We start from the raw sequence: 21735 nt of genomic DNA, 5'->3' as shown, positions 1-21735 counted from the left end.
TGAAAAAGAGGGTGCAGTGTAGATTTTTTCCTTTTCCCCCAGCAGGTTTGCTGTGCTACAGGCAAGGAGCGGGTGAGAGCCTGGGAAACAGTTATGGGGGGTTAGGAAAATTCATAGAATCATGGAATGGCTTGAGTTGGAAGGCACCTTAAAGCCTGTCTAGTTCCAACCCCCCTGCCATGGACAGGGACGCCTTGCCTTAGAGCAGGTTGCTCAGAGCCCCATCCAATCACTTCCAGGGTTGGGGTATCCACGGCTTCACTGGGCAACCTGTTCCAGTGCCTCACCACCCCCACAGCGAAGGATTTTTTTCCCCCAATATCTAATCTAAACCTACTCTCTTCCAGTTTGAAGCCATTCTCCTTTCTCCTGTGCTCTCTCTGCCCTGTTCTGCTCTTCTGAGCTTCGGGGCGTTTTCCACAAGGACCCAACCCAGACCGGACCCGACCCAGGGATCCCAGCACCTACACCTCAAAATCCCAACACCTTTCCTCCCAGGCTCCCAACGCCTTCATCCCGGCATCCCAGCACCTTTGGCCCCGGACCCCAACACCTTCACCCCGTTATCCCAACACTTTCATCCCTTCATCCCGCTATCCCAACACCTTCACTCCGTTATCCCAACACTTTCATCCCGCTATTCCCCCCCCTCCCCATCCCGCCATCCCGCCCGGGGTCCCCCCTCAGGCCCCCGCCGGGCGCGTGCGCGCGCCTGCGCAGAGGCGGCGGGCGGCGGGCGCGGCCATGGCGGGCTGGTCGTGCTGCCGGGTGGCCGCCGTGTCGTGCCTGGTGCTCTGCCTCTCCCTCCTCCTGCCGCGGACCTTCCTGCCCCGGGCCGGCGGCCGGCAGGAGCCCGGGGCCGCGCCGCACGCCGCGCCCGCGCCGCCCGACGGTAAGAGGCCGCTCCTCGCCGTCGCTCCCCCCCGCCCCTCCCGGCCCGGCCCCGCTGCGGGGCGGGGGCACCGTGAGGGAGCTCCGCCGCCCGGGGTGGGAACGCGGCGTAGTTCCCCCTTCCCCCGTGCTCCTCCGTTAGGCACGTGTGGAGTGTCAGAGGATTCATTCGTTATTATCGCTGAGATAACAATAATCTCTCTTTTTTTTCTTTTTTCCCAAATCTTCCCAATTTCATTTAATTTATGTGTGGGCTGTTAAAGCTGCGGAAAAGTGACATACTCTTACCACTTCTTTGTTTTCTGGTTGTTTTTTTTTTTTTTTTCGTTGTGATACATCACTTTTTATTTGAAAGCTTCATTTTGTTATTTTCTGTACGGAACGGTTTTGTTGTTGCATACGAAATAAAATTTCATTTCAATTGCCTTCATTGTTTAGTTTCCTGCTCCCAGCGTTTTACGTTTTGTTTTCATGCACCAGGTTCTCATCATGCTGTGCCACGTGGTGACTCATTTGGGCTCACGTCCTGTCCCTCGAGCTGTGTCCTGTGTCCTTCCTGCCTGCCCCCCCGCTCTGCGTGTCCCCTCCTCAGTTCTGGAGGAATGGGTTCATACAAACATCTCCCATTCTTTTTATGCCAATTGCCTTCTACTGTGGCTGGTTTTCCCCAAGGCACTTTACCAAAGTAGGTGCTTCGGGCAGTTCTCTGCCCCAGGTCCTGGCAGAGCAGGAGTTCTGCCCAGGGCTGCCCGCAAGCCAAAGTGAGACTGATAGAAGTGCAGAGAACTTACAGGTTCTACTGGATGCTGTCCCACAGGAACTCGTGTTCAGTGGCTGCATCTTGTGCATCCTTCCAACAGCTTGGTTCTTCCCTGTCTGCACACTTCAGTGACATGGATTTCACTTACTGAGGTTTTATAAGGACCTTTAGGCTGAAGCTACTGCTAAAACAATGTTACCTAGAACTGAAATGTACGATTTCCATTGTACAGTCACCATTCCATGGTTACCATGTGTGTCCTTGGCCTGTAGGAACTTGAAAATTGGTTTGTCAACACTGTAGATTTACAGGTTTATAGTTTCGTTGCAGAATCTCGTACCACTGCAAACCTGGAACGATAGCCGAGTTTTTGACAGCACATCAGGAGCAGTGCTGTGAGGGCACCGTGCTGGGCCCTGCAAAGGCCCAGCAGGCAATACAGGAGCTTGGTGAGGATTGTGGAGTCACCTGCCTGAAGCAGGCATGGGAGCAGATGCTCTGGGAGGTGCTACCTGTGTCTCTGTTAACTTCTTTCCCCGTGCAGCTCCTGACTGATCCTGCAGTATTGCCAGGTGATGGAGTTTGTCACACCATTCTCCCGCAGCAGTGCCGTCCTAGGCAGTTGCCAGTTAATGTTGCAGTGTGTCTTTCTTTGGCTGACGGAAAAATAAGCTCTAAAAGAAACCCATCTTGCCCCCAAATTATTTCCAGTGACATCTGCCTGATGAATGATGCTCATACCTGAGCAGTGCTGTAATAAGCTGACTTATCACCACCAATTTTAAATGCTTAAAATAGGTAGCATAAATACTCTGTCCATCATCACTGCGTAGTACAAATACTGTTCCCATCATCCTGCAGAGCTCAGACTACAGGAGTCAGTGTGTGCCTGGTGCAGTGCAGGCACGCAGCCTGCTCTCCTGTTGAGCCCCAGCACCTGTCTTTGGCTGAAGATGTAATACCTCAGCTGATCGGTTTCAGATGAGAGTTTATAGCCCATATTTTCAATTTGATAGCAGGAATTTCATTACACTCGCTCTGCAGAGCAAACTTTATTTCACCTGAAGTTATTTTTTTATTGGAAGAATAAATCTTGATTGAGCAGTTCAATTCATATCTCTGTCATTAGTCGTCCTCTTCGGTGCACTGATAACTGCAGTTACCTGACGGGAGTTTCAGGGACTTGAGGTAATCATGTCATTCTTGAAGTTAATAAAGTGCTTATTGTAGTCTTGGGGGCAAAATGTCTCTGAATAATACATGCTTAAAGTTTACTGCCATTTGTTAGAACTCACTGTTACCAGAAGGCTTCTTATTGAAACAGGCTTTAAGCATGGGAATGGCACTTTCTCTAATAAGGCTATTTTCAGAGGTCTCTTTTAGGAAAATGGTGAGCATAGAACTATAGAGGTTGATATTATATTCCAGATGGGAATGTTGTTCTTTTTCACAGTAATAGCTTCATGTATATGAAAAAGCTAATTTAAAGACCATACTGTGCACGTATCACGTTTCTAGTCTACTTCATGGACAGGCATTGGAATTTTTTTGTCTTTTGTAAAAAAGAGGGGAAAAAAAGGGCTACTAGCGGTCTAAAAAGTACATTTTAAGTCTAGTGTTCATAAATACATGCCATGCATTTTGTAAAGGTACTCTCTAAGCTGGTAGTTTTAGGAAAAACGTACAACTCCATGACAGTAGCAGTCTGTCTGCATTCTTTCAAACAATCAAGTGGCATCAGCTTTACAAGAAAAATACGTGACAGTTCAGGCAGTACCTCTGCTCAGCTTGGATTTATGCAGTGCACACACCAGTTGCCTGCAGGTGTCCTGAAGAAAATGAAGATTTTTCCATTTGGGTTGGTTTTTGTGTTTTTAACCTGCACCTGCAGTATTTAATAAAAAAATATTCAAGCGTTTGACTGTGTCCATGAAAAATGCCTGTGTGGAGGTTTAAAGTAAGGAGTTCAAAATTGTCATACTTTCTAATCTTGTGGGGTAGGTTTCTAGAGCTGTGTTGCTGGGAACAGAGCTACAGCTGTTTTGTAAATACCAGTAAAAGAGCGAGAACTAAATGAACTGTTCTATTCACCTTCATGTTAGATTGCCAGAATGAGAATAAAAACACTTAGAAAAATATAAATGACTGCCCATGTAAAAAATCTAAAACATAGGTCTTGTGATAGTGTATAATACTGAAATAGAGAGTTCCCTCCACAGTGAACCAAATGAACTGGAGTGTTATAAAAAGGATTCATTACTTGGGCTTTTTGTGGGCAGACATGTTCGAGAACTTAAAGGGTGTTAAAGAATAGCAGTAGAAATTATGTAATGGCTTGAAAGAGAATTTAGATTAAATGTTAAGAGAGCGGTTTCTGTGTAGATTATTCTAAGGTATTATACCAAACATGGAGGTTATGCAAGAAAACCTGGAAGGGCATTTTCAGTCTAGACAACATAAAGTTATGATGTTATCATGGAGTCCATGTGTGTTTCTGTATGTGCCACTTGTAGTTTTATAACCCTTTGGCCAATTCACCTCATTGGATAGAGAGGGGGAGAAAATTAATAGTTTATGAAAATACACTGCTGAGATGGGCCAAAGATTGAATCCAGTGTCCTGAGGTGAAGGCTTCAACCAGAAAGGGAGGTCCTGCATATCCTAATTAGCAAAAGCTTTGCTTAGAGCACACATCTTTAAATGTCAAGTCCAACAGAGCAGGGGAGGACAATGTCCAAAATCTTTGAGTTCTGAATCTCACAAAAGTAGATTTCCTTTCTGATCCCTGTGGCAGTCTGAAAAAGTGGTGGCTTTCTTTTTCAGTCACTATGATCAACATTTTACCGGGAAAATGTAAATGGCACCTAAGCATCTCTCATTGGAGTCAGTGTACAGTTTGAAGATAGGATGTAGGACTGGGATTTACATTCCTGAGGCAGGAAGGTGGTTCTGGATCCCACCGTCACATGTTGTTTTCAGTTCAAGCTGGTGTGTCCTTGAGGCTGTTTTGTTAGGTTTGTTTTGCATGGGGAGTAAGAAACAGTAAATGTCTTACTTGGAAAGAACACAGTCTTGGCATTTCCAAACCAAAGTAGTGTGAACATGGTTTTGAGATGGAAACAAAAACAAAAAGGCAGAGCATGAGCAGAACTGTGGGTGCCCCTGAGGAGCTGCTCCTTTGAGATTGGAGGAGCAACAAGAACAGCATCCTTTGCTTTGATGTCATCTTGGACAAGTCACAGCTTCCCAGACTGACATTTCCTATCTCTAATCCTCCTCTTACACTTCTGGGGTCTGAAAAACATGCACATTTTATAACTGAAGCCATGTGTTGTAAATCTCCTGATGAAGGAAGTACAAACCTCCTGTAGCAATGTACTGTATGTCAAACTTTTTTTTTTTTTAATATGTGTACATATGTGTCACAGCATTTTACTGCTGCTCAGATATTGCAGAAAAGACGTATTTCCTGGACTAAGACTTGCTGAATCATAGAGTAATGTGAGTATAAATAACTTTATAAATAGTAAAGGTCAGGTTCAGTAGCAATTCCTAAGCCACATTAAGTAGAACATATAACGGCTTTCTTGGAAAAAAGCTGCTTGGATGATCTGAATATCATCATCTAGTTGGCTGTTGTATTAGTTGTGTTACAGTTTTTAAGATTTGCTTTTTTTTCAGTTGAGTGTCAATATTTTGTTAAAAGATTAAAAACCCTATAGTCATTCTAATGTGAAAATGCCATTAAGAACTTCATCTACATTCAGAAACCTACAGTCTTCTAAACAACACAAGTATTTGCTGGGGCATGATTTCATTTTTGAACTTAAAGCTATTGAAGGGATGGGATTAGACAAAACATGCTCTGCTTGCCCTGTAGCTTGTTTGCAAAGTTGATTTGAAGCATTAAAGTGACAAAATTATTAAGTGTGTTGGATAAATCTTAGGTAGAAGATTGCAAAGCCAGGCAGGGTGTATTCGGTGGAGTTATCGTATGAAGCAATCAGGTCTGCATGAAGGCAGCCCTCGGGCTGTCTCAGGGAAGCAGAGCAGCACTGGGCACCCTTCAAAGCTAAATGGAGTTAGTGCTCTTCCCACAGCATGGAAAATTGGTCCTGTTGAAGTGCACACCATCAGCACTGGCAGCTGGATGGTGTGTCAGGCAGGGACACATCCACATGTGGACACATCCACGTGTGCCTTTCTGTTCTCACATACAAGTGTCACTTGATTTTATTGATGGAGAGCGTGTGATGCTTTTAAGTTGCCTGTGCCATCAATTTTGTCTGTAATTTGCGTGGATGCTTCACACTAAAAAGCTATGGCAAATAGTATTTTTTTTAAAATAATGAAATAATTATAAAAGTTTAAAAATCAACAAGGAAGATTTAGGAGACATGAAATTCCCCTATAAAATGATTTTGATAATGTCTATTGTGTCTCCCTTTGGCCTGATTATCTTTAATTGAATTGGAACTTTTAAATCACAAATGAGGCCCTATGGATAATTTAGAAAACTATTCCCTTTAAATACAGTTTCACCTCTGACAGTGATTTTCTACTTTCTTTATCTCTCTCTTTTTCTTTAATAAAGAACATTTGCATAAGATGTTTTACAAAGGTTTATCTACCCTGCTGCTTCATCCCCACCTCAGTGATACTGCTCTCTGCACGACACCACACTCGTTTCCACAGTGACCTACTGCTACAGGGCATTACTGCTGGAGCAGTGGGACTTGTAAATAAGATGCTGTGCTTTCCATCACAGACTTTGAATAATTCACCAAAATTTAAGTGCAAGATAACAGCTTCCTCAAAGTTAAGCTAATCTGAGAGCCGGTTTAGTCAGTGATGGTGTACCCTGGCAGTTTCACTGAAGAAGAACTCATAGAATGTGTGCTCTCATCTACAAGAAAAATGTGTTTTTAATAGTAGGACTTCACGAATTATCGGTACCACTTCCTAGTAAGTATTTACTACAATTTTCTCTGCTCAGGAATTTAGCTTCCTATGATGGTGTTTCCCAGAAGGACCAAATGTTAAAGAAATTTTTCTCTTGCATTTCATAGAAAATATTTGCAGCTGGCTATTCAGAGAACTAAAGTTAGTTATTTTCAGTGCAGTTTCAAACCTGGTTTTCATTTCTTTTCTGCAAGCTCACGCAGCCTGTCCCAGCCCCAGCCAGCAGTGTCCAGGCTGCATGTGCCAAGGAGGGGGCACAGCTGGCACCAGGGAGTGAGCTGCAGCCCAGCCTGGCAGATCCTGTCTCTGGTGCTTTCATCCAACGCCACCTGCCACTAAACTCCATGGTGGACTAGCTGAGGGGTTCAGTCCAGAGCCAGTCAGTGGAAGGGCGTGCAGGCTCGATATGAAGACAGAAACCAGGATATCAACTACACAGAGAGTAAAATAGTGAACTGGATGGCAAAATTGTTGAATTGATGGCAGCAAGATAACAGAATAATGTGTGAGCTTAAATTTATTGAGGCTCACGTGTCTTTCAGTTCGATGAAATCATCAGTAGCACCCTTTCAGGCTCTCTGCAGTCCTATCTAGCATCTGTACACCCATATATGCTTACTCCCCTTCTTATTTTATATTGCCTCTGCCCAGAAAGGCTAGAAACCTCTGAATGTTTTCGCTCTAAAATGCCAAAGATAATACACCCCAAGCTATATTCAGTCTCCTTTTCTACATTGCCTTAGACCTTTTTAAGGAGAACAGCCTGAGAAGCCACCACTTTATCTTTTGTTGCTCGCTTGGTAAAATCAGGTAAAATACTAATTCTTATGGCCATAGCCGAAAATCTATACTGGGCAAACACTGCAGCCGTGTATCAGGGTGTTGGGTTGGTGGTGGTTTGTACACTAATATACCTTTGCATAATATTGAAAGATCAGGCTCACAGCAGAAAACCAATATGTTGTTGAGAGTTTTTTTGAGCAGAGAAATGAGAAAGAATTTGAGGTTCATCCTGTTGGAGATGCTGATTCATAGGGTATTCAGACAAGTTTTATATATATATATATATATATATATATATATATATACACACCTGCTAAAATCTGTGCTTTGTTAATTGCATGCCAGCTTTTTCTCGTCTTAAAATTAAAAGATTTTAATGGTGTAATGTTACTGGGATTTTATAGGAGTAAAAATAAATTGCTGTAAGTAAACCCTAACTCCTAGCACTGCAGATTGCAAGTGACAGAGGATTGAGTTTACAGACTTAGTGCAACAGGTTACTTATTCACTAGTGGCGGTGCATTTACAAGTAGAGAAAATAGGTCAGCTGCACCTGCTGCAGCTTCAGGCTGCATGTGAAAGGGTGAAAAGTAATTGAAGAAAAAAGATCATTGTGTGTTTTTTTTCAGGCAAGCTGGGTCGCTTTCCACTGAGGATGCATTCCCATGGCACTCCTGACGGCCGAGCTGTCCCTCATTTTCCGAGGTCTCACCTTGCTGAAGCAGTTGCCAAAGCCAAGGCAGGTGGAGGTGGCAGTGGAAGCACTGGTGGAACTGGGAGAGGTCTTGTGGGGCAGATCATCCCTATATATGGATTTGGCATCTTTTTATATATACTGTACATTTTATTTAAGGTAAGACCAACATAGATTGAAAAGTCAGGGAAACAACAAAAGACTTTGAAAAAGAAATGATACTCTCATTTGTGTACCTCGTTCCTTTTCAGCTGTGCTCAAAGAAAATGCTTACACTGGACCTTTGACTGGTGGTCACAAGATTGGAGTACCCTATGTTTTCTGCTGTGACTGTAGCTGAGAACACAGGGACAAGTTGCTCTGATCCTGCAGTGACCTCTGACCTCTTACAGTTTTTTTAAGGACTTTTTTTCCCCCGGAAATGAGTATGCCTAGAACAATGTTAGATTAATTTTTAATATACACATGGTATTCTTTTTCTTTATTTGTGACTACATATTATACGTACTGTGTATGCTGTTTTATGTATTTAAAGGGGGAGAGAGGGATTAGAGTAACTGTGTATGTTTTAGAACTAAAGCAACACTTTTTTGGAGAGTGGGAGTTCGTAAGATTGTATTGACCATGCTGTAAATGCACCAGCTGAGGAATGGGTTGAAAGCTAGTTTAAAAAAAATTTCCCTCAAGTGTTTCACTTGGGATTTGAACTTCTCATAGATTTTTGTTACACAGACATGATTTGCATGTAGGTGATGACAGTTGGCTGTGTGGGAGGAGGGAGAAGCGGACTTGTGGAAATGTGGGGGCTTTTTTCCTTTAAATGGGGGCTAAATCCAGCCTGAGCAGTGTCCAAAGAGTTGAGTCTGAGCTGGACAGTGTGAAGAATGAATTGGGTGAACCAATCACAGAGGAGATGAAAAAAATAACGTGCACCTTCTGTCCAGAGAAGGGCAGCAGAGCTGGAGAAGGGTCTGGAGCACAGCTCTGATAAGGAGTGGCTGAGGGAGCTGGGAGTGTTTAGCCTGGAGAAAAAGAGGCTCGGGGCGACCTTACGGTTCTCCACAACTACCTGAAAGGAGATTGTAGCCAGGTGAGGGTTAGTCTCTCTCCCAAGTAACAGCCTCAAGTTGCTGCACCAGGGGAGGTTTAGATTGGATATTAGGAAAAATTTCTTCACTGAAAAGGGTGTTCAGGCACTGGAACAGACTGCCCAGGGAAGTGGTTGAATCGCCATCCCTGGAGGTGTTTAAAAGATATGTAAATGTGGCACTTGGGGACATGGTTTAGTGGTGGACTTGGCAGTGTGAGATTTACAGTTGGACTCAGTGATCTTAAAAATATTTTTAGACTAAATTATTCTATGGGTCCATATAGAGGCAGCCAGTGTCTGTGCTGCAGGTGTAGAGTTGGGAAGGAATAATGGCAGAAATCGTTGCAAGAGGCACGAGTGGGTCACATGTAGTTCCTTCAGAACCTGCTCCTCATTTCACAATAATTGCCAAATTAGTTTTTTCCCTCCTATACACAGAAGAGAGGAACGGAGAATTCAGATGTTATTTTTTATGAGTTATGCTTTCAGTATGCTTAAAAATATCATTTTTTCAAAGTGTCTTTTGGAAGTTTTCAGCAGGCGAGATGTCCCAGGCACCTTTCATGGCTGGCTGTTTTTGCTGCCGGGCATGCTTTTCTGTGGTTCCCTTCTGGCATGTTTTAGTTTTCTGTACTTTTTCCTGTTGCCTTTGGGGCTTATATGGTACTATTGTGGTATTTCATAGAAGGGTCATCTTTTTTTTACTCCCCAGCTGGCTTCCAAGGGAAGAACTACTCCTGCAGAGCGGAAATGCCCTGCTGCTACACCTGGAAACATGAAGAGGAAAATTAGTGAGTATTTGAGTTATATCTGTGTAGCTGTTGGCATGGCCCATGGTTCTTCGAGTTCTGGGCACACTGTAAAGCTGCTGTTTGCCCCCCATAAAGAGCAAGCCAGAAGTTTCTGTGTTGGAGTGAGCTAGAGTTAAAGTGAATTACTGCACCATCACTTTCTAATCTCATTCAGCTAATGAGACTCTGCAATAGTGGCCTGATCCCAAGCCCCTCTGGAAGGAACGGCTTTTCATGAGGTTCGCTGAATTAACTGTACGGATTTGCTGAAAAGCTGTGTAGCTAATGATTAAAAATGGATAATAGGATGTCCATCTATAATTATTCTGTAATCCATAATAGTCTGGTAATACTGCACAGATACAGTATTATTTCTTTGAATTTGTGAATTCTTAGCCTTTATCAGGCACTCCCCTAATTCGTCCCTTCCTTTTTTTTTGCAATGGGCAAAGTTTTCTTGCGTGCAATAAAGAAAGCAAATAGTATTCTGAAGTGTTATTTTGATATTACCTAAACATGGGTGAGAATAGATTCAACTATTTGCAGACACTTATTAGATAAATTAATGAGCTTACTATTGGAGATTGGAGGAGTACTTACAATAACAGCATTTAAACGTGTTGTGTTTAGCTGCCTAAACTGTAATAGGAAGGAAAAGTACTTAGTGTTTTACAGAAAGTGCTAGCAGTAAGGTAATTCTCTTAACATAGCTGTAATTATCTTGACATTAATGTGCATATTAGGAATACCTAATGCACTCAGTGCTATGGACTGTGTTTTCAGTGCACTTGTACTGCATTGTGCCTGGCAATTTTGTGCAGTTTATTAGCAATGGTAATTGTGTTTTTTTCTCTTAATGCTTTGTAAGAGAAAGTAAGTTTGCAGTAAGTTAAACATTTGCCATTGTTATAACCCAAAGAACTAGCGATGAAAATTATTCTGCCTCTCTCTAGAGCTCTTCATTTATATTCCTAAAGCATTCATGGCAAGCTGTAGCAGAGCAGGGCGACAGGTCACTGGACTAGGAATCTGAAGACTGAGTCACTACTTACATAGTGACTTGGAGGGAGTAACTTCCTTTCTCTTTGCCAGTTTACCTTCCTCTGTGTTTAAAGTCTCAGACGTGCAAAATAATTGCATCAGTGATACATTAAGTAATGACATTCTGTGCAGAATAGAAATCTTCCTAAAAGATGGATGCTTGTGGATGGATTTCTCCATTCCTGCCATACTGGAGTTCCATTGTGCCTTTGCCATGTGCCCGTAGCAGCTGAATATTTCACTCACCCAGACTGGTTTCTTGTGTTCTGCAGTGGGGGGCAGTGGAATATCAGTTATGGGGTTTTGAGCACGAGCTACAAAAACCCAACCCAAGGAGCTCAAGTATTTTTGTTGAGATCCATGCTGCTGCATCTTGACCTGTTAATGCTTTTGGCCAAATGAAAGCCAGAATGGGTGTTCCTGCATGTGTGTCCACTGTTGTACTATAGCCACAGTTTTTGGAAAAGAGTGCAATCATGGTAATGGTGTGCTCTGCTCCCCAGGCAGATTCCATGGGACACCGCTGTTGTTCATCCCAGTAAGCCTGGCACACTTGGGCAGGGCTGGATCAAGCCATCAAGCCCATGAACTTGATTCTCTTTGAGAAAGAATTGGTTTCTCAAACTTTAGACTCGTTAGAAAATGCTCAAATGACCTTTTGGTTTCTGTTCCCAGGGTCCTAAGAGGGAAATTCCATGAGAACTGTTAATTCTGGAGTAGACAGCGAAACACTGTGGTTTCCTTAGGGAAAATAAACAAACAAGCAAACACACACAAAATTTTTTTGTCCCCTGACTTCAATCTCCAGGGCATTTCCAGTGTCCCACCCATTTATTGGGAGGCAGCTTGAGAGCATTTGAAAGAAGGTGTTTTCTGTGTGTCCTGTTACCATTGGCAGTAGCCTTCACCTTCTTAGGCCAAGAAAAGCAGGTAGAACTCTCTAAGCTGAATGCTTTAGTTTCCTCACAGACAGTTTGGTTTGCTACAGCATATGCTACCTGTGATAATGGGACAGAGATACATTTTCAAAGCTGCTACTGACAGATCTTGGGATGGTTTTTTATTTTACAGCTGACTATGAGCTCACTCAACTCCAGGAAAGACTGAGAGAGACAGAAGAAGCTATGGAAAAATTAATCAACAGAGTAGGACCTATGTATGACAGGTGTGTATCAAATTACAGCATTTTAAGGAGACATCCTGCTCTGATTAGAAATTAAACTTTCTTGCATTATCTACATTAAAATAGCATTTTTATTGCTACTTCAAATTGTAGAAATTTGATTTTACAGATCACACTTTTTGTTCTACAGTTTTTCTCTTTTCAGCATCAATGTGTAAAATAAATATTTTTTTCCAACTTCATTTTCCTTAAACAGAATAGAAACTATCCCTACCTTTCCCTTTTTTACAGTGTGTTATTTGGAAGAAGATGACAGGTAGGTGTAAACAGAATATAAAACCTCTACATTTAAAGATACATTAAATCAACCTGTCTTATGTGACCAAAGTACTATCCTGAATTATTCTTTTCCAGTTCTATGGATTATTTTTCCAAATTGAAATCTATATAAATTCCTGTTAGAGTAATCATAAAATATTTCTTTAAAGGCAGAATTGTATAATATCTGATTACATAAATTAGTTCCTCCCTGTAACCAGTAAATTCATGCATTAATTTCTGAATATAAAAGACAAAAGAGTTATAAAATTGGCATTTAACATTTTATTATGTTTATTAATGTTTGCTAAAAACCCCATACCACTATTCTACATTACAAAGAAACACTGGAAACAAGCCTGTGTTTTCCATAAGGAGTATAAAGAACAGATCAATAGGACAGTGCATAACTGCAGTGTCTGAAAATGGAAATACCATGAATATTAACGTGAGGTTTGCAATCAAAACCAATAGCTGTTCAGGTTGTAATGCATGTTAACTTTGTCTGGGCCAGCCAAGGCCTGTTTTAACCCATTCTGTAGGAACAACTCTGTGCTGAACTTGCACATTTTGTTCATTTATGCTTCAAAGTGTGTAGTTTTGCCCACTCTTGCATGGCCTGTGTTGCAGCTGCACTCAGCTCAGGCAGACGAGGTGCTGAGCTTGCCCATGTTCAGCCAGGTTCCAGCAGGAGAACCCCTGAGCTGCCCTGGTTTTGTTAGTGGAACAGAAGGATACCACTGTGACTGTTAGTCCTCTCTGTTCTGGAGAGCTGACACAATGCTCTGTGCGTACCTTTAAGCTGACAGAAATAGGCTTATTGTGCTGACTCTCAGGATAGGATATTTTTTTATGGAGAAAATCGGTTTAGGGTCTGATCCAGTATTTGTTCCACTCTGTGTTATTGGCTCAAAGCCTCTATTTAGTGGAACTTCCCTTCTTTGTTCAACCAAACTATTTATATGCATGGATCTAAAGGTCTCAGGGGAAATCAGAATCTGAATCTAATAAAGAATTTTGTATGTAGCCTCTTTGAAGAGGAAGGGGAAAGCACCTCTAGATGGAGCAAATAGCTGTTTTTAAATACACAGATTTGGAAGCTTTCTTAATCTACACTGTGATACTCATTAAGTTCAGTAATACTGGATGAATGTGTTAGAATAAAATGTATGGTAGGAAGTGTATTTAGAGCACAGAGTACTGAGCTAGGCTTGTTCAGTCTGGATGTTGATAGATTTAAATAAAAAGGAAAGAAGACAGCAAAAATTACTTGAGTTTCATTTTTTTATAAGCAATTAAACAGAAATCCTTGCAACAGAAAAGTCAAAGACAGAAATAACTGGTATCAAGTTTAAACTAATGCTGAAAGACATCAGATGAGACCATGTCCCTTTAGACTAGATATGATAAAGCAGCAGCCAGCTGGACAAGTGAAGTATTAGTAACCAAACTAAAGGGCATATTTTGCATTGTCACAAAACGCAGTAACACACAGTGCTTGTAAGAGTGCTGAGGTTTGAGCTCGTGCCTCAGTGTCCTCAGGAGCATTCTCCTCCTTGATGAACTGCTCCAGGATGGAGCATCTGGTGAAGATTCTTGGAATCCAAAGACATTCTAATTTTGTGTATTTTCTTAAAAAAAAAAAAAATTGCTCTCGAAATCTGGATGAGTTGGGAAGGATAGTTTATTCTCAGAGAATGCTGTACCATGGAAAGAAATTCTGTTTCAAAGAAATAATATATGCTGTCCTGTTTACTAGGCTGTCAATTGGAAAAACTTTCCTTTTTACCAAAAACGGAGCAAACGTGATATGGAAGAGCAAGAGGCTCTGTGGGGTGCCATTTTTGGGCGGTAGCTGCATTTCAATAACGATTATTTTAAGATCATGAAGCTAAGAAAGCACCAGTTAACATGTCTGAGATGTCATGTTAGATTATGGATTTTCACTGCAGTCACGATGGCTCTTTAGGAAATGTTCTTCCTCAGAGTAAGAATAAGAAACCTTTACTTTACTTGTTAGTGAACACTTTGGGACTCTACAAAATGTTATCATTGCCATTATGAAAAGTAATGGTTGCATTGGAGCTACAAATACAGAGAGCTTACAGCTTCAAACAAAGGCAGTTAGCTGATGAAACCATTCCTTTTTTTGGGCCTCTTAATTCACGTCTCAGATTCTACATCTGCATAACCCAGGCTTTTGAGAAGACGCTGCTGCCTCACAACTTCACTTGTTTTGTAGAACAGATTGCCAGCACAACTTGACTCAGTGCAGCCTCCCTGTAGTGTTGGGATATCAGTTTCTCAAAATGTGGGGCCAAGTGCCTCTCAGGGAAAGTGTAGATAAGGGATGTTTTGCCTTGTGATCTCAGTCAAGCAGTTTAATCTGGGTAGGTGCTAATGAAACCAGCAGGCCTGCTCCTGAGCTGGGTTCACAGACACCTGTGTTTACAGCTGTACCAAAAAAAAAATCTAACCCAGGGTCAGAACTCCCATCGCCATTGCACCAACCAGCAGTAGGATGCTTGGCTTTGAACCAGTGTCACTCTGCCTTTGGTGGAGTAGCCATCGTGTCACCCAACATTCCTGTGTATGTAGAGTGGTACAAAGTACCTACTGGAGTGCTGCTCTAGTCCCAGCAGCTGGTAAGAGATAAAACTGAAGAGGAGCACTGCAAGTTTATGAGAATTCAGGTAACTGAAACAAGGCTTAGACAGATACTAACCACCTAAAGCCAAAATCATTAATCTGTTCCCAGCTCCTCTCTTCCCATTTCATCCCTAAGATTCACTGAGCATTCACTCTTGGATATTATGTGTGTCTGATCTCCAGTCCAGAGATCACCAGAGATCACCTCTCTGACCTCACACACTGCCTGCAGTTCAGCATTCTGTGCATGCCAAGGCCCACCCTCTCCAAGGAACTAGAAGCAACAGATCCTGACTAAAACACAGCAAGATCCAAAAGAGCACTAGAGTAGTGCCTCAGACCCCTGAGAGTCTTGAACTGGCACTTACACAAACACCTGCTCAAGGACAACTTAAAGATCAAGATATCATAATTCTAACCTTGAAACTCAAGATGAAACAAGCACCATCGGTCAGAACCATTTTCACCTCTAAGTACAGCCAATGTCTTTCTTACTCTGACCTACTGAGTTAGTAGAGCACAGACCACCACCCTCCAAATACTCCTTTTTTGTCAATAAGATTTTTAGGAGCCGTTTGCTTTCCAGAGAAAATAACGTGTCATGACTACATGATCTTATCTGTTGGAAGCATTTTTGTTACAGCAGTAAGTAATTATATTACCTGAGCTGTAGTAATTACTAGACTCAGCAGTGTAGAACCAGTGGAGAATCATATTTTGCTTTTAATCTGATAAAAATCCTCTCCTACTCTCTAATCATAAAGGGCAAGTTAAAGTTAAATGTAATAAATGTAATACCTTCTTTTCATTTTTAAATCTTCCTTCCTGCCTCTACCCCCACCTCCCCACCAGGCAGCATTGTTGACTCTCTATAATAACAGCATGATCTGTCCAGTTGAAGTTTCCTAATGAGGCCTTGCAAATTGAATGGTCATAATGAGGAATCATAAGAGTCTTGAGGATAATGATGTTTGAGTAATTTTGATCAGCCCACACAAACTACAAATGTAGCAGAGGTTCAGAATTACATTTCCTTATAATGCTTCAAACACTCTTAATTCTTTCCTAACACTTTTATAAAGGCAAGAAATCCCTGTAGTGTCTTTTGTAGCACAACTCTTGCTTGTGTGTCACTTTAATCTTGCTCTCATACTGGCTTTACCTGCCTTCCTTTACCTGTTTAAGTTTGCAGGATTTCTGGATAAAGGGGGGAAGAACTACACTGAGCTGAAGTGCAGAGCACATGCACATATTGAGTAGTGATGATGCTACAGACAGGTTTCTTCAGACTGTGCTGCTGGGATGGAGCAAACAGTTGGGTTCAAACTCTTTTAACAGTTTGTAATAACAGCAGACTGAACTCTGGTGTCTAATATTTTCTAGCGGGACTCAAAATGTTACAACAGACCAGGAAAAATTGTTACTTCAACAACTCCGAGAAATTACTAGAGTTATGAAAGAAGGAAAATTCATAGATGACAGCTCTCCTGAGAAGGAAGCTGAAGAAGCTCCCTACATGGAAGACTGGGAAGGTAAGCGAGAGCTTTTCTTACCATTACCCTTTTGAGAAAAATTGAATAAGGATTACTTATAGTCCCAAATAGTTCCAAAGTTTAGGTTTAACTTCACCCTTCCTTTCCAGAAGTTAGTGTTCAAACCTTTGCAAAAGGAATATTTTTTTTTCCAACCATAATGGAAAAACAAAAAGATGTTGAGGCACCAAGCATTGCCTTTAGTGTAAACACTACAACACTACACTATCTGCTGCCAAAAGTGGCATATGAATATTCACATATACTCCATCTGCTGCTGGGGCTTGGCTGCTCTAGTTTTATATCTTTCCTTTACTTTGCTGTGCTGGATTTCATGACAATCAATCATAAAACTCTTGGAAATCAGAATTATTATGTTTTAGATAACTTACAGCTTTTACTTTTGATTAGTCATTCTTTGTTTGCTCCAGTGTGGTAAAAGCCAACTCCAGGAAGTCTGTCTTTTAAAAATTATTTATTTTAATGTCCTTCCCATTCCTTGGTGTTTTCAAGTTACTTAGTTGAGCTACTCTTACTAGAATTTTAAAAGTGCAGACTTAATTTCTTGCCTTTAAAAAAGCTTTCAGAAATGATCCAAAACAGTGGCCTTGAGCTCTGTTTGTAAAGTGAAGTTCATGATGGTGTTTCTAAAATGAAATGCAGAGTCATTGACATATCTGTTTTTTCCATTTTCTAAGTAATGCTGTCTACAGCAAAAGTCTTCAAAACATGCATCAGTCAATCTGTAGACAGAAAAAAAAGGTTCTGTTTAAAGATCTGAGACACACAGTTTTTACCTGTTAGCTCCCATAGCTTTCAGCAAAGCTCAGATATTCACTACTCCAAGTCAGGGCTGATAACCTGGCTCCCTGACAATAAGTGGTTCTTTTGCCATCGTCTCCCAAGAAGTCACGTTTTGCAGATTCTTGCCATGGATTTAATGCTGCAGTGTACACATGGCATTAAATAGCTGACACACTGACAGTGCTAAACACAACTGTTCTATCAAACTTTGCATTCATCACTTAAGTCAGTTCTACTTTTAAATGCTGCTAATACTTCAAGCTGCATATCATTTTATTCCTAAGGTTATCCAGAAGAGACCTATCCTGTCTACGATAATTCCAATTGCTGCAAGCGCAAACAGGACACAGTCCTTGTAGATTACCCTGACCTGAGCCAACCCTCTCCAGAAGAGCTGGCAGAAAGAATGGAGGGCATGGAAGATGAAGATTATCTTTGTGATGAAACCCTGCTAACTGATCTCACCACGGGAAGGGGTGGTCAGAATTTAATGCAGAAAAAGGATGAGGCGACTCTCACTGGTGAAGAGAAGGGGGACCTTCATCACAGCCAAAGCACTGAGGACTGCTGCTGCTGTTATGGGGATGATCCTGCTGTCATAGCAGAGAATGCTGGATTCCACTCTGAGAGCTGCAGTGAAGCTGAGGAGACAACCCAAGAGGACATGTCTGTAGAGTCAGAAAATGAAAGTGCAGCACTAGAAGAGCAGAAAGCCACTGATTCAGATGAAACTTCAGGCACACTGAGAAAGCGCAACACGAAAGGACTTGATTGATAGGGAACATAGGGGATGTTATCTGGATGGTAAAGGTAGAGAGTATAAAGTGTCATTTGTAAGGCTTTTGTTCCTAATGGAGACTTCCCTGTGTTCATGTCCTTGTACCAATTTCGTTCTCGTGGTACCAGTCACATCACCTACCTGAACTGGAACCCTCTTTCATGCACTTTCATTGTGGGTTACCATGATGTTGCCAACAGCGCTTTGTCCTTGATTTTTGAAGCCTGGTATCTTGGAGCAGATGATGTGTGGAGCACATATTTGTGACTCTTTCCAGTTCCAAGGGAACAGTCCTTAGTTTTGCCCTTTGTCATCCCAGAGTTAACCGAATGTCTCCTCTGACTTTTTCAAAAAAATTCAGCGCTACCAGTGCTACATCTGTGTGCTACCAGTTAGGAAAATTAATCAAATCCATATATATGTATACACACACACACACACATATATATATATGAGTGTACAGGATGCTGGAGGAGAAAGTATGCCTTCTTTCTTTTACCTAAATGTTACCTGATCAGCAGAACAGATCACAGTCACACACACGACTTTCTCATCATTGCTGCTGTACGCCCAAGAAACTGTTGCCACTACAACCCACAAAACTCACATGCTACCCCAACCCACAGCCCATTTCCCAGTTATTCTCTGTTGCAGGAACAGTGGCCTAATCCATGTTGTGTTACTTGTGAGAGCAAGACTGAAGTGCTGTGAGCTGTTCTTTAACTTTGCCATAGATGTGGTGAAACTCCCAGGTGAGTGCAGGAAGTGGACTATAATATGTGAGAGCACAAAAATATCCTTAGAAATTAAAAACCGAACAAGCAGTGTTAAGGTTTGTCTGTAAAAATAGAGAACAGCCCCTTAGAGGGTGCCCCTTAGACTGAACCCACCCTTCTTCCTGGAAACCTGTGGGGTTTTTTAACTCTTGGAATGTTGTCTTGCTGAGGGTTACCTGGGTATGGGATGAGGAGGGTGCTGGAGCGAAGGGCTCACAAGGGGAGGTGGCAGGCGGTCCCTGTGCCCAAGGGACAGCCTTTCTCATGGAAGCAACACGGCAGGTGGGAGTGAGCCTCAGGAGAGGAGCCCTCAGCCTCCTCCTTCTCCAATATCTCAGCATTTTCCAGGCCATGGGCCCATCACAACCAAACTCCGATGTACTGGGCCACACTCGGCCCCAGTCACAACTGACATCACAGTGGCTTGGTTGTGCTGTCACGTCACCTCACTGCTCCGGCACTGTAAACTCCTGCAGCTTCCAGGCCCTTGATGAATACCTGGACAGAAGGGGAGCCGGAGAAGCAGAGTGGATGGCTGCCCACCCTCGTGCAGGACAGGAGCACAGGGCCACTTCCCATGATGGCAGAAGAGGAAGGCATGTGCCAGGAGGCAGCAGAGGAGCGGGAACAAAATCACGCCTCTCCCGAGAGTGCCATTGCCCTCGCTTCCCTTGTCAAGGCCATGCAGGGCTTGGTTCTGTGCCCGCCAGGGGATGTCGTGCAGCCCAGGGATATCAGCATGCCAGGGAGCAGCTGGAGCAGTGAGGTGGGTTGCTGCCCACCTTCACGTGGGACAGCAAAGAGGCGCTTCCCACAGCCACCAAAGAAGAAGTCATCTCCCCTGGGCCTGAAACATGGCAATCGACGGTGCAGAAGGAGGAAGAGAAGGAAGAGGAGGAGGAGGACAAAGAGAGGGAAGAGGAGGAGCATCAGCCCTTGCACCCTGAGAACCATTGCCAACACTCAAGCGACGACATCCAGCGCACAGCTCTGGGAGCACCGGCGGCCCAACCTCCGCACCTTCATCACTGAAAAATAAACGATGAAACAAGGATAAAAATGCTGTCATCCTCCCTTATTTGGCACTTTGGTGACAGCATCTGTGCTCCTGTGACCTCTCGAGTAAGAGGCTTTTTCTGGAAACTTCCCGTTTCCATGTCCACATACTGCTTTGCTGGTGCCACTTTAAGTTCTGGGGTTTTTTAGGCTGTAACATCAACAATTTGAGACTAGCTCTTTTTAATTCAGTAAAATTATAATAATGAAGGCATTGAGACCTAGGAATTTCTTCTTTCCAAATGTGCCAGGTAATATTATGGAGGTCATTCTAGGAGTTAGTGTAGATAATGCAGCCATTGGTCATAGTCAACACAGGATCTCATGGGAAGGTGACTGTAGCATCTCAGGAGTGCCTGGCCAGCACCCTACAATTGGTCCAGCCCCCACTCAGGTGGGAGTCCCAGCTTCCACTCCTGGCCATCCTGCTGGCTCACTCATTCCATCTCCTGGCATCAACAAATTATTTTGCTGATTGCCACAGGTGGCATGAGCTCTTCCTTCCCATCCCCTGCCCCCACCCCTCCTGAAGGGGTGCCAGCTCCCCTGCTCTGATCCTCTAGAAAAGGGAATTGAGTTGAGTTGGCTTCTACCAGGCTGCTGTGCTAAGGTGACACAGAGGGCGACTGACATCCCTGGGGCCTGGAGATGGGGTTTCTTCAGTCTGAGGACCAGAAGGTTCCCTGATGAATGAGTGAAGTGAGACCCTCTGCAGTCTTGCACGAAGAATAGTAACAGATCAAGCCAAGAATGTAGACAGCTGTTCCTTTGAGAAGCAGCAGACGGCAGTTCTGCCAGGAAGAAGTGCTGGCCTTCAGCATGAAGGGCCCCTCTAGCTGCTTCACAAGGAGTTCTTTTCAAGTCGGGAAATAAACAAATTAAAAAACCCCAAACCAATAAACCAAGAAAACAACAGTAAAAATGCTTTCTTCTTCTCTTCGTTGGGACTTTGGTGACTGCCTATGGATTTCTCTGTCCCAGTCTCCCCAGCCCAGGAAAGGCCCCGATACATGTGGTATGGGCTCAGTCCTGGAGAAGGTGGGGAGGAGTCGGAGCTCATGGCACACAGGGGCAGGCTGAGGCAACTGCCTCTGGTCATGAGGGTGGGGAGGCGCTGGAGCAGATGGCCCAGAGAAGGTGTGGATGCCCCCTTCCTGTAAACCTGATTCAAGATCAGGTTGGCTGGGGCTTTGAACAGTCTGGTCTAGTGGAAGATACGTGGCAGCCTCACCCCCGTGTTCAGCCAGGCCCTTAAATCATCCCCCAGTATTCTCAAGGAAATGAGAATGCGCTGATCCATGAGGCACAAACCCAAGAGCACTGGACAGGCATCCCACTGCACCTGCCGTGACACTTTGCTTAGATGTAACAGCTGGATTCCTCTGGTCTGCACCAGCTCCAGGCTGGCTCCTGGGCACCAGCTGAGGTGGGTGCCAGCCCAGGGCCACCCCCACAGACCTGCACACATCTGGCCCCCCACGCTGGGTGTGCACTGATAGAGACGGGGTAAGTAGGGATGCACAGGAATGCCACCCACAGCAGCTGGGGCAACCCAGGGGCAGGGCCTGTGCCACGTCCAGAGCCACCACCCAGCCCCACTTCACAGCCCAGCCCAACCAACACAGCCCTCAGAGCCAGTCTGTGTCCCCGAGTTACGGGTCTGGCCCACAGACTGACTCCCCTCCCC

General features: G+C 43.4%; 1 protein-coding gene across 1 annotated transcript; it reads left to right on the top strand.

The window, feature by feature from the left end:
• Positions 1-728: 728 nt before the first annotated feature.
• RIC3 (RIC3 acetylcholine receptor chaperone) lies at positions 729-20970 on the top strand. The gene is made up of 6 exons (XM_050334845.1): positions 729-892; positions 8026-8249; positions 9893-9971; positions 12084-12177; positions 16486-16634; positions 17723-20970. Exons 1-6 carry the CDS (start codon positions 745-747, stop codon positions 18211-18213), a joined length of 1185 nt encoding a protein of 394 aa, XP_050190802.1. The 5' UTR covers positions 729-744; the 3' UTR covers positions 18214-20970.
• Positions 20971-21735: the final 765 nt, after the last annotated feature.

Source organism: Myiozetetes cayanensis, unplaced genomic scaffold (assembly GCF_022539395.1).
Source record: "Myiozetetes cayanensis isolate MyiCay16 unplaced genomic scaffold, myiCay2020 scf6-25, whole genome shotgun sequence".
Classification (NCBI taxonomy): Eukaryota; Metazoa; Chordata; class Aves; order Passeriformes; family Tyrannidae; genus Myiozetetes; species Myiozetetes cayanensis.
The sequence above is the reverse complement of the archived record's forward strand: the minus strand, read 5'-3'. Positions and strand labels throughout refer to the sequence as shown.

Bases quoted from the DNA above. Each gene is read 5' to 3' on its own strand.
- RIC3 (XM_050334845.1), top strand. From the start codon at position 745: ATGGCGGGCTGGTCGTGCTGCCGGGTGGCCGCCGTGTCGTGCCTGGTG. The intron at 8,250-9,892 runs GTAAGACCAACA...TTTACTCCCCAG, and splicing joins TACTGTACATTTTATTTAAG to CTGGCTTCCAAGGGAAGAAC. The intron at 12,178-16,485 runs GTGTGTATCAAA...AATATTTTCTAG, and splicing joins GTAGGACCTATGTATGACAG to CGGGACTCAAAATGTTACAA.